This window comes from Nicotiana tomentosiformis, chromosome 12, assembly GCF_000390325.3.
Source record: "Nicotiana tomentosiformis chromosome 12, ASM39032v3, whole genome shotgun sequence".
In the NCBI taxonomy this organism is placed as follows: domain Eukaryota; kingdom Viridiplantae; phylum Streptophyta; class Magnoliopsida; order Solanales; family Solanaceae; genus Nicotiana; species Nicotiana tomentosiformis.
In genome coordinates this window covers 40,789,692-40,802,009 of record NC_090823.1, presented here as the reverse complement: position 1 = coordinate 40,802,009, position 12,318 = coordinate 40,789,692, and the positions used below count along the sequence as shown (strand labels likewise).

The window sequence follows — 12,318 nt, the reverse complement described above, 5'->3', positions numbered from 1 at the left end:
TATCTATGTCTCGTTGTGAATATTTTATTATTTATATGACTTTTTTTTTTACAAAGATCAGTAAAAAAATCATAGAAAAATCTTTGTAAAATTATTTTTCTTAGTTCAAAATTATTATAACTTGGTATAAGAGATGACGAAAATATTATACTTTAACTAATCAAATATAATAACATAATTAAATATGCAGGCACAAATGTTTGTAGTTTGTTATTGTAGGGTATTAAATCAATAATTTACCTTTACTTTCTCCGCCTTTTTCGTCCTAACTACTGAAGCCCCATTTCCCCTTTCCCTCTCTCTCCCTCTTCCATTCTTTCCTTTTTTTAACTCATTTTGATACATAGAGAATGTTTCTACACTTGCCAAATATCCATATATAGGTGACAACATACATATATATTAAAAAAATGGCGTTTTCTCGTGATCTATGAACAGTCTACATGATATAATTGGATCTACTAGAAAGAGAGAGAAAGAAAACCCCTTTGAAGTTTTGGGATAGTTTCTTTTAATTGAAATGAAATGTCTCTGAAAATTGAGAATTTTTATTGAGAAAGTTATCAAGATTTTTCCCGGCATTTGGAAGAATTTGACTTGTTGTAGCTCCAAAAGTGACTTTTTCTTTGCTATAAAAGGAAGAGAAAGCTTCATAGTAAGTGGGTTTTTATTATTTATTTTTTGGTTCTGTACCCATGCATATTTTTTACTGTAATTGGTTTTTACTTTGCTTGTTTTTAATTTGAAGTAAATTTAAGTTGCTGGGCTTATTTTAATGTATAGTTCTTGTTTGAATACGTCAAGAACAATTAATGGCTGAAAACTGAATCATTTAAATACAACTGAAAAGCGAAACATATAACAGAAATATTGACAATTAAAGGTTTTTTTTTTGGGTAATATGGACAGTATGTTTAGTGGAATGCTAATTCAAGCGAGCTATCGTCACTTATGGAAAATGTTGACTGCTAATTTAGAAGTTCTTTAGATTCAGAACATCATTGTATGTATCTCAATTGAGACTAAACTATATACTAAATGTGATTCATTATGTAATGGTGGATAAGGATACAAAGTTTTGGAGCTTTTAGTCAAAAGTGGGTAGCTTGGAGTTTTTACGGAAAAGTGGATACTGATACAAAAAACTTGGATTGACAGCTTTAGTGCCATTGTTTATGATGATGAAGTGCATACATAGGTTTTGGGAGCATTCTTGAGCTATTTTTACTGTGAATTATAGCTCAAGCTGAGCTTTATTAAACCCTTTTAACTTTCACCATATTGTCGGTGAAGAAGATGAAATAATGAGGGAAGGTTTATAAAAAAAAAAAAAAAAAAAAAAGAGTAGAGGGGCAGGCTCATTATCCCCCAAGTTTCGAATGTTGCGGTTGGTCTTAGGGTTGACCCCAGGCTGATTTGCATGAATTACAAAACTTAGGGTTATACTTTATAGCTTAAGGTAATTTAGTTAGTGTTCATATGAGTGGTTGTTATCTTTCTTGCTTATAAGGTTTTCCTTTTACCCTACTAGGAAGGTCTATAGACGAGTTTTTTTCTGTGTATCTGATCGATGATCAAATGAGAGATTTGTATGTTGGCCTACAACTGTATTCCGTGCAACATTGTAATGAGCAAAATATTGTGGTGTTGCATTATATAGAGGTGTAACCACATTCTACTGAAGAAATGTGATATAATATAAAGGTCCATCAAAAGGAAGGGGTTTCACTTGCGTTAGTCTCTTTGGATTACATGAGTATGATATTTCTTTTATTGATGCATTTTCACTTTTGATTACAGTATTTACTAGATTATCCGTGCACATTTTCTTTTACCGTATTATTCCTTTGCTCATTACAAAATCTACCTAATAGTGCTGAATGTCAGTTATAGCTGATAGAAGGATTGTTGACGATATTCATATAAAAAAGTTGCAGCATATGCAACAATTTAGAAATTTCCTCTTTCGATCTATCATCAGATTTGGTTGGTTGCGGAAATAATTTATGGTGTTATCTGTATAGATAATGTAAAAAAACGCAACCGGTAGTCCTTTTTCTTGTCTTATCCATGATATGGCCAACTCTACTGTATTTCCTATCCTTTAAGATGACTAACTTGAAACTTCAAAACTTACGTGTGAATATGAAGCATGTTGATTTTTCAACTTTTATATTGTATCAATCTTGCCACTTCAGATTACCCTATGTTTATACAAATTCTTTGTCTAATGTATGTAATTCTTGCATGTGGCTGGTCTTATGGGAAGATCTCTTCACATACCTCTTTCTTAATTTATTTAACCAATATTAACATGAAAGCTTAGCATTCCTTGACAGGATTTGAGATTCACTAAATACTTAAATATCTACTACCCTGATCACCCTTCTTAACTTGACAGGATTTTATAAACTTTGGGATTTAGCTTATAACAAATGGCGGTCTTTTGACCAGAATGAATCCTCAGGCTTTCATTAGGCTCTCAATAGGGTCACTAGGGTTGAGAGTGTGTGGGACAGCTACTGGTGCAAAATCAGGGATAAGTGCGCTATCTTCTCCTTGTGTATGTGAGATCCGTCTTCGAGGTTTTCCCGTGCAGACAACATCTATTCCCCTGGTATCTTCTCCTGAAGCTACTCCAGATACTAACAATACAGCCTCCAGTTTTTATCTTCAAGAATCTGATCTGAAAGCATTACTAGAACCTGGCTGTTTATTAAAGCATCACGCATGTCTAGAGATTGTTGTTTTCACAGGACGCAGAGGAACTCACTGTGGTGTTGGTATTAAAAGGCAGCAGATTGGGACATTTAAGTTGGAAGTGGGTCCTGAGTGGGGTGACGGAAAGCCAGTCATTCTGTTCAATGGATGGATAGGCATTGGCAAGAACAAGCGGCTAAATAGAAACCTTGGAGCAGAGCTTCATTTAAGTGTGAAGCTGGACCCTGATCCAAGATACATTTTCCAGTTTGAAGATAAGACAAAACTAAGTCCTCAAATTGTTCAGCTTCAAGGAACTATCAAGCAACCTATATTTAGTTGCAAGTTTAGTCAAGACCGGTACAATTTTTGCTCTCTTGTAGATTATGAATCTTTTCCCTTCGTGTTTCGGACATGGATGAGGACTATTTACATTGACACAGGCATTTCGTTCTTTGGTTCTAAACTTTAAGTTGCTTCATTTATATCTCCCAGATCTCTCGTTTCCTCTTGCCAAAATTGATTTAAATAAGGTTCTTATAGTAGGATTATCATTTCTTTCCCTGCTTTCAGCTTCCATAAGGGACCGTTAATTTTGGTCGAACGTAAATGTATTTTGCTACCTTGAACTTGCAGGGTATCCCCACGAGATCCGTTGAGTAATTTTTGGTCAAGCTCTAGTGATAGCTCTGAACTTGAAATTGATAAAAGAGAGAGGAAAGGATGGAAGGTGAAGATTCATGATCTCTCTGGCTCGGCTGTTGCAGCAGCCTTCATTACAACTCCTTTTGTGCCATCAACAGGTTGTGATTGGGTGGCCAGATCCAACCCAGGAGCTTGGTTGATTGTTCGCTCTGATGTTTGCAGGCCTGAAAGCTGGCAGCCATGGGGAAAGCTTGAAGCATGGCGTGAACGTGGGATCAGAGACTCCATCTGCTGTCGCTTTCATCTGCTATCTGATGAGCAGGAATGCGCAGATCTTCTCATGTCCGAGATCTTGATCAGTGCTGAAAAGGGTGGGGAGTTCTACATAGACACGGACAGACAGGTTCGAGCAGCATCAAGTCCATTGCGTAGTCCAAGAGGGAGTGGAGATTTCACGGCTCTAAGTCCTGTAGCAGGCGGGTTTGTCATGAGCTGTCGGGTGCAAGGGGAAGGGAAATGCAGCAAGCCCGTCGTGCAACTTGCCATGCGACATGTGACCTGTGTGGAGGATGTTGCCATTTTCATGGCTCTTGCAGCTGCAGTTGATCTGAGCATCGAAGCATGCATGCCTTTTCGCAGAAAGCTCCGAAGAAGTGCTAGCCATTCCTGGTGATATATATAGATGTTTATATATGTGATACTGATTTCCTTTTCATGAAGCAAGCCAAAGCCCCTGTATCTCTTCTAAATTGTTGTAACAACTGGACTTGCTGTACAGATTAAGCTTGATATATATTTACTTTCTTCTGGAAAATCAGTTCATTTCCATTTTAGTCGTTGTCGAGCGCATACAGGAAAAAACTGACTTCTTGCTTGCTGTTATATACTCACTAAATAAATGGCGGTGGTCTCAGAAAAGAAGTGAAAAATTATACTAGTAGTGATTATCTCGAGAAAATTTGTACTCCATAAAGAAAGGCACCTGAATTGAAGGAGAAGAAATATTAACTCATGCCTGATGTATAGGAGAAGAATTAGGCAGAATATTATTTCGTAATCATATGTACTACTTAGTTAATACTAGCAACTAATTGGGCTTGTTAAGAAAGAAATAAAAAGATGTCAGTACTAAATCTGAATTGAAATTTTTAAATGTGTAAAATGCTCCCTACCAAGAAGGACTCTTTTCCTTTGGACAAAAGGAAAGAAATCTTCTTCAAACAAACAAAAATAAATAAATAAAACACCCCCACATTATTTTGTAGCCTGTTTCAGTTTGTTCGCCAAAATTAACACACAAAAACAAATCAAAAATAAAGGAAGCAAACGAGAAAGTAGAAATACGAAATGATGTTCTACATACAAAAGTGTAAACAACAAATTTTCCTCTACAAACTAATTTCCAAATTCAGCTCTAATTTTACAAAAACTCAAATATCCAACATATCATCAGAATCTAGAAATAAAAGAAGAGATCATCAGCCAAGCTTATATGGTTCTCATCCATAATATTCATCCTATTCTGTTCTTCCCCATCACTATCCATTGAGCCTCGATCACTTGAAATCAACGGCACGGATTGATTCAAAACCTCAGATAGCTGATCCTTTACATCGGACGGTGGATCAGCAGCCACGTGTCCATCAGTCAAATCCACTACCTCCTCTAATTTGCGCGTCCGTGGACCACTCGCCGGACAAAGTAGATCGCCGCCTTCGATTCCCACCGGGATTCCGAACACACATCCTGGATCAATCACTTCATTTACCCCGGCATGATTCCCACTCGCCCGATAAGGAATGTCTATAATCGCCGGCGACGGAGATGGAACACCGGCGGGAGAACTGTCATCGGGATAGCGGATCTCCATTGTCACCGGCGCCAGAGAAGGTGCAAAGCTGCCGTAATCAAGCAAATTCACGGCGTCATCTAACGACATCGACACAGCTAACACAACAATCCACCGATTCCGATAAACCTCCGTTTTATTAACAACAAGGCCGTTAACAGTCACAACGCCGTCGACGAAATTCACGACGAGCGTCTTGTTCGAAGCAAGAGTCTCTACAACCGCACTCCCCTTCGCGCTCCTCGCAAGATCCCCAAAACGGTATCGTTGGGGAACAACATGGTGACGGTAGTCGTAACGGAAACCGTCAGGGCGGGAGAACAAAGCCGTATCAGACGGCGCAAAAACGGAAACGGAAGTCAGCCTTAACAGCTCTAATCTTCTAACAGTCAACGCTGTAGCTGCAACAGTGAATCGTCTTCTCCTTAACGCTCTAATTGCGCGATCAAGAAGATAACGATGATCTTGAGATTGAACCACAGGCGTTCGAGTTTGAACTTGAGGAACTGAGCATTCTGTTGCTGACGTGGCGTCCAGTACACCGTCGATGCCGTGAACGATGATATGATCGCCCACGTAGATGTCAGGTTGCCTGATTTTAACAGCCCCAGTTGAAGTATTTCTCGAAGAAATTATTATTTCTGCTGCTAAACTCTTGAAAAGGAAGAGACAATTGTTATTGTAAAGAGTTGGAATTTCAGCGGCATTGGAAGTGGACGACAGGTGGGCCCATGTGAGCGGGGTCTTGAGAGTATGGTAAAGAAGGATAACAGAGGAGGGGTGTGGGGGGAAAATATTGGCGGTGGCGAAGGAGAAAATGAAGTCTGGTGGAGCCAAAATTGTGCCGGAGAAATTGTTGTTGTTGGTGGAGTCGAGGGTGGAAGCGAAGAGGGAGTAGCCACGGTTGCGTAGTGCGTCTGCAGCAGCATGGGCAGAGGAAGAGGGTGGTGGGGTGGAGAAACAGAAACCACAAGAAAGTAGAAAGCAGAAGAAGAAAGTATAGGGATGGAGATCCATTGCTGTGTTTCTTGATTTCAATGGTGATTGAAGTTTGAGAGTTTATATTATATTATACTGGTAATTGATTGCAAGGTTTGTTCTGATGAGTCTCGAAGAGAGTATGATAGGCGGTTGGGACTGTTAAAGTAACAAGTGCTTCTTGATTTGCAGTTTCTTTTGGCGGGCATTTTATTTATTTACTGTTTTCGGCTTCTAAAATGGAAATTTTAAAAATAGTTTCAAACCCCATGTGTGAAAAGTTAAGTCTTTACTCTCCCTCCCTCTTTTTATCCACAAGAAAACCACGAGCAAAAAATGGATTTCATCGCGGTTTTCTCTTTGTTTATTGTAGTTATGTGTGTGGGACAATTCTCAAGGCAGAGTGCAAATGCAAACGTGGTAACTGACGATTGAGTAGAAAATCAGCTAAATACAAAGTGCAGAAAGCTGGAGAGAATGATGTGTGTAGTGTAGCTGAGTTCAACCCTGGGCCCTAGCGAGTCAAAGTGTGTTCTTTACCGATATTTTATGTGTGTGCGGCAATTATTTAAAATTCGTAATAAATTGGTCGGTTAAGAGAAAAAGTAAAAGAATATATAGTTTAATTGAAAATTATATTCAAATCTATATTTATCTATACTATATTAAAAGGACGAATGTCCTCGTCTTTTTTACCCTTTTAAAATAGAGTTCATATTGGACAAAATAAATATTTAATTATTCTCCTAATATTTAGGAATAGTCATTTATTTAGTTTTCTAATATTTAGGAATAGTTTTTAAATCCCCCCTTTTTTTCCCTAAAATTTAGGACTTTAAATCAACTCAAATTCTCTTGTTAAATTTTTCCTTATTTGAATTAGAATTATTTTTCTTAATTATATTTGAACTCCTTTTGTGTATGGACTACGTGCAACATCAGCATTAACTATTAAGACTAGCATCAACTAAAATTTTATAGTGTTATTTATACATGTGCACAAAGAATAATTTGAGGTAGCTTATAAATTTTTTATTTCTGTATGTAAATAGTTTGATCATCAACGACGGATAGAGAAATTAAAGAGAAAAAACACTAGAAAAAAGATTAGGGAATTCCACGATAAATCTTCTAAGTCTAGCCTATGAGATAAGTTTGTATAAATTTTATAGTTGATTTTAAAATACTAAATATCAGAAAAACTAACATGAAAATTATTATAGTTATGTTACATAATTCAAATAAGGAAATAATTTATACAAGGTAAATTTTTTATATAAAATGTGATTCCTTATTTGAACTGTGTACGTAACTAAAATTTCAACTAGAATAATTTTTAAATCATTTAGATTGTCAACTAAAATTTTAGGATGGTTCTTATTTGAGGTGTGTATGTAGTTAATCATGATATTTAGAACTTTAAAATTAATTAAATTTTACTTAATATAAATTATGTTCTTATTAATTGAATTGGGACAATTGTTTATTAACTATGATTTTCCATCCTCTTGGATTCTCTTTGTGTAATACTTTTGCACTACTTTTAAATTTATATAAGCGACACTTCCCAGTATAAAGGCATTAACATACGTATATGCATTTTGTCTAATGTAAAATCTATTCTTAAAGGGTAAAAAAAACTAACGACATTTCGTTAAGGGTTTTCGTGCTTTTAATATAGTGTGTGTGTGTATATATATATATATACTAGACTTAAGGTACGCGAGTATTACTGCTATTACAATCAGATTCTAACCACGTAAATCACCCACAAAACAAAGTTAAAAAGTTTAAAAATATATATTATTCATTAGTTTTATCATTATGATAGGATACAGAAATACATATAAAAATTAAAATAAAATTGACTGATGTCAAAGACTAAGAACATAGGAATATTATTTTCAAAGCTAAAAGATGCTTGGTTGCGACAATACAACGTACATAAAAATTAATCTCAATAGTTATGTCATCTTTTCATTAAATTTTTACAACACAGTAAATATATAGTTCTTACTTTTAGCTAATAAATTATTTTTCAATTTAGAAAGAAGAATATGCTATTTATCATTAATTGGTATTTAGTGTGGAAAACTCACGTTTTTTTTCTTCCACTTAATACATAAATGGAGACCACTAGATTGGAAAACGTTTAATTGCAGAGGAGTTATACGAAGGTGTAAAAGTTAATGAAATGAAAATTAAACATGAAGTTATAGAAGCGAACAATCATAACAATGAAGACCCATAAATTATTTAAAAAAATATTAAATAGAAACGAACTAATGGAATAACATTCTCTAATTAATATAAGCTTTAATTATTCTTGTCCAAGTGCAATTTTATTTTAAATAAAGAGCAACTTATGATGACACAACATTTAATATTTAGTTTATAATTTTCACTTGATTTATGTTTTTACCTCATATACTATTTTAATTTCATTTAAACACAATATTAACAGATAATAGTTATCTACTAGACAAATTTTTATCCCGTAATAACGTCATAGTATACACTACAAGAAAAAAAGGCCTTTAGCGAGGGAAAATTTGGTCGCTAAAAGTCCAGTTCCAGTCGTTATTGATCATTTACGACCGAAAAAATTACGGTCGTCACCGGTCGTTAAAAGTTTCGACGTTAAAAGTGCACGACCGGATTGGAATCCGGTCGTTAAAAACTTTTTAGCGACAGCAACAAATCCAGTCGTTATTCCTCCTTTTAGCGACTGAATTTCCTTTCGCTAATTGTCATTTCTTGGTCGCCAAAACATCAATAACGATAACAAACTCAGTCTTTATAAGTGCTTCTAGCGATAAATATTTTTTCATTAATTGTATAAATAACGACAGCTAATATTGACATATCCACACATATCCGAACATATACAAAAAAGTGAGTACTCATATAAACATCATTGCTGATTACAAAGGATTAGAGTATCACATTACCAAAAATATACCAAACCAAATTGTATGACATTATTTTTTTCAACTCCTAAAAGAGAGAAAATAGAACTATAGCATATACAAACAGCAACATCTTTAAAAAAATCCCTCGCAAAACGAAGTGGGTTCCTCTTGCACTTTAACTTGTATGTTACTGCATTACATCAATAATTAGGGAAAAAGATTAAAAACTTGCTGCATCAATTTGCTTGTGGAAGCCTTGATATTGCATAAAACTTTAGTCATGTAGAAACACACAAGAATGCAGAGTATTGTGCAGAAATGCAGAATGATGTGCAAAAATGCCGAATGCTGTGCAGAGATGAAGAACGCTTTACAGAAATGCAGAAAACTGTACAAAAATACAATAATACAGAAATGCTGTCCAGAATGCAATAACACTGTAAACATGATGAATATTATCTACAAATGCAGAACGTTGTCTAGAAAGGCAGAACGCTACCCAGAACTACAGTTATACTAGAAATACAATTCCAAGTTTATTAAAAATCTATCTTAATTTTTTTCTGTCCACATCATTGTAGTATGTACAATGTCTAAAATGGGATAGATGAGAAAAAGATAAAGATAAGCCTAATGTTCATGAGATCTATATGAAGATTGCATACAATGTAATTACATATATTAATCATAGGTGGAGGTTGACTTATGTCTCACATAGGTAGGGCTATCCTTCTCAATTTCACTTGAGTGAATTAGGGATTGCCATTGACAATCTACCACAAATATAATTTATTTTGAGAAGAAAGAATTTCAGTAGTAAGAGTATGAAAGCTTTCTCTTTTGGGGAACCATATTATCTCACATATAAGATATCAATGACAAAATTCTTTCCATTTTTTTGCTGAGAATGGTAACATTTACACAAAATTCTTTTCCTTTGTACTATAAGATCATCTTCCATTCTTTTTTCTAGCTTATGATATTTGTAGTTTTGAGATTTACTGGAGTTGGAATCTAATTTATAAGTTTAGAATGGAGTAACCATGTAAAGTTAATAGGAGTAATATTAAATGGAAGGTCGGCAAAGATATGATCACATACCTAAATAGTCAGAGATAGGAAATAAATAGTTATAGTGCAAATGATAATGGGACAACTTATAGTTGGACATCTTGATATAATATCACTTCATGCATGTCATTAATTCGGAGAAGTTACAGAAAAAAAAACTTCAAATGTAACCCATGGATAAGGATTCATATTAGTATCTTTCACTTTGGATTGCTAATGAAAAAAGCCTATCAATTATACCTAATATAATGAAAGCATTTAACATTCTTGAACTAATAGCGAAAAAAAAGAGAAATGACATACCTGAAATGGTATTTATCCTCACAAACAACAATCACGAAGTAAAAATGGTGAACCAATGTCTGCACGAACAACAACAACTACCTCCTGGAATTGCTGAGCATCGACTTCAAAGAAATTCAAGCAACTTGTGCTTTCAGGGAATGTCGAGCAACTTCTGCCTTCTTCACCTTCACTTTCCTGATATGAGTTGATTGCGAGACTCAATGCAGATAAATTATTGAACAAGTGAAGCAATAAAAGAACAAAACATAAACAATCATCTCCAAGAACTCACCAACAAAAAAAGAAAACAATTTCCTTTTAGGGAGAAAAAAAAGAACATAATGAGAGAGGTAGAATAAAAGTGTTATTATACCGAATTATTATTTTGAGCTTTTCATCATAAAGTAAGATATGAAGATGTGATTTACTTCACAGATACAAATGCACAATTCTAGAGGAGGAAATTTATTGCCAGGGAAGTATTGTGAAACATGAAACTTCTTTACTTGTTGCTTGTTACTCGAAACATGTGATATTCAATTGATATTTTTATTGCAAGCTGTATCAAGAGAAACTAAAGTTCTTATTATGTCTTTAGTAAGTTGAAAAAAATAAGATGCTAAAAGATCACGTCTTTAAGCAAATCTTAGATATAGTCCATTTCTACTTAAACCAATATTATTCTTTTCCTTGAGGATCTTCAACAGAGTAAGCAATGTCCAAGAAACATTAAGCACCGTCAATATACTCTTTGCTATACCTAGTTAAATCCATCCAACACTTGGACGCATCATTTGAAAACCTAAAATTCATATATTGATAATAGATATTCAAGTAAAGACAAGAACTTTATAGAAATGTAAAATCCCCTGTATTTCAGTTCAACCAACTAGTGATAATTTTTTAAAAACCCATTATGTCTTCATTGTAATATCTTCAGCCATAACTGCAACGAAAAACACATAGATAAAGAGTAATTTATAGAAAAATCATACATGACAAGGAAAAAGAGATTACAACTTCCTATATTTGTACCTATTTGTCCCTTCACCTCATGTACCAAATGAATCCATACTTAGGTCAACAAAACAACAAAAATTAAAGAAAATTGCAACTCTGGGTAGGTTTAATCCAAAATAACTAGACTCTGATAAAAGATAGTATTGGGAAACATTAATATTTTAAGAAGGAATCAAAAATACTTGATAAGCACAAAGAAAAGCAGACCAATACCATCAAACCGAGAGACCATTGGACAATGAAACGAATATTCAATTCCACTCAATAGTTAAAACATCAAGTTTAGCGATTTGGCATAAACTTACAATAAGAAGGAAATTCTTAGACGAGCAGTCGATGTTAACGGAGGAGATAGGCAGTATTCTTATTCAAAGAAGTTTACTCCAAGATGGGCAATCGCAAGAGACGGCGCCGTCAGTGAGCAGTTTTCTTAATTCTTCCAATTGAAACAAGAGTTTTTTTATCCAAACTATGGGTTTTCTTTTGGGGATTGTGGGGTTGGGTTTGGGCAAAAAAAAGAGGGAAAAGGTTTGCGCCTGTTTTATTTAATAAATTACTTTTTAACGACCGGATATTTTTCTTTTAATGATAGAATATTTTTTTCTCATAATGTTGAAATTAAAAATTTACTTTAATGTCCAAAAAAATGTTGGTCACTAGAAGTACACTTATAATGACCGGATTCATGTCCTTTCGTTAAAAAATGATCGTTAAAAGTCAAGTTTCTTGTAGTGATAGGATTTCAGGAGTTTATTTATATGATAAAAAATATAATTTATTCATAAATTTGTATTATTGACGCTATAAACACGTGCAACGCACGTACACTAAAACTAGTGCAATTAAATTATATGAACT

At 34.4% G+C, this 12,318-nt stretch overlaps 1 protein-coding gene and 1 long non-coding RNA gene across 2 annotated transcripts; one reads left to right on the top strand and one right to left on the bottom strand.

Annotated features, from left to right (window-relative positions):
* Positions 1-248: 248 nt before the first annotated feature.
* LOC104117749 (uncharacterized) lies at positions 249-4,159 on the top strand. The gene is made up of 3 exons (XM_009628834.4): positions 249-655; positions 2,402-3,060; positions 3,337-4,159. The coding sequence occupies exons 2-3, from the start codon at positions 2,456-2,458 to the stop codon at positions 4,016-4,018; spliced, it is 1,287 nt and encodes a 428-aa protein (XP_009627129.1). The 5' UTR covers positions 249-655; positions 2,402-2,455; the 3' UTR covers positions 4,019-4,159.
* Positions 4,160-9,058: 4,899 nt separating this feature from the next.
* Positions 9,059-11,963, bottom strand: LOC104117748 (uncharacterized). The gene is made up of 3 exons (XR_691139.4): positions 11,766-11,963; positions 10,459-10,635; positions 9,059-9,274 (listed from the first exon to the last, which is right to left on the bottom strand). It is a non-coding gene; the product is annotated as an uncharacterized lncRNA (long non-coding RNA).
* Positions 11,964-12,318: the final 355 nt, after the last annotated feature.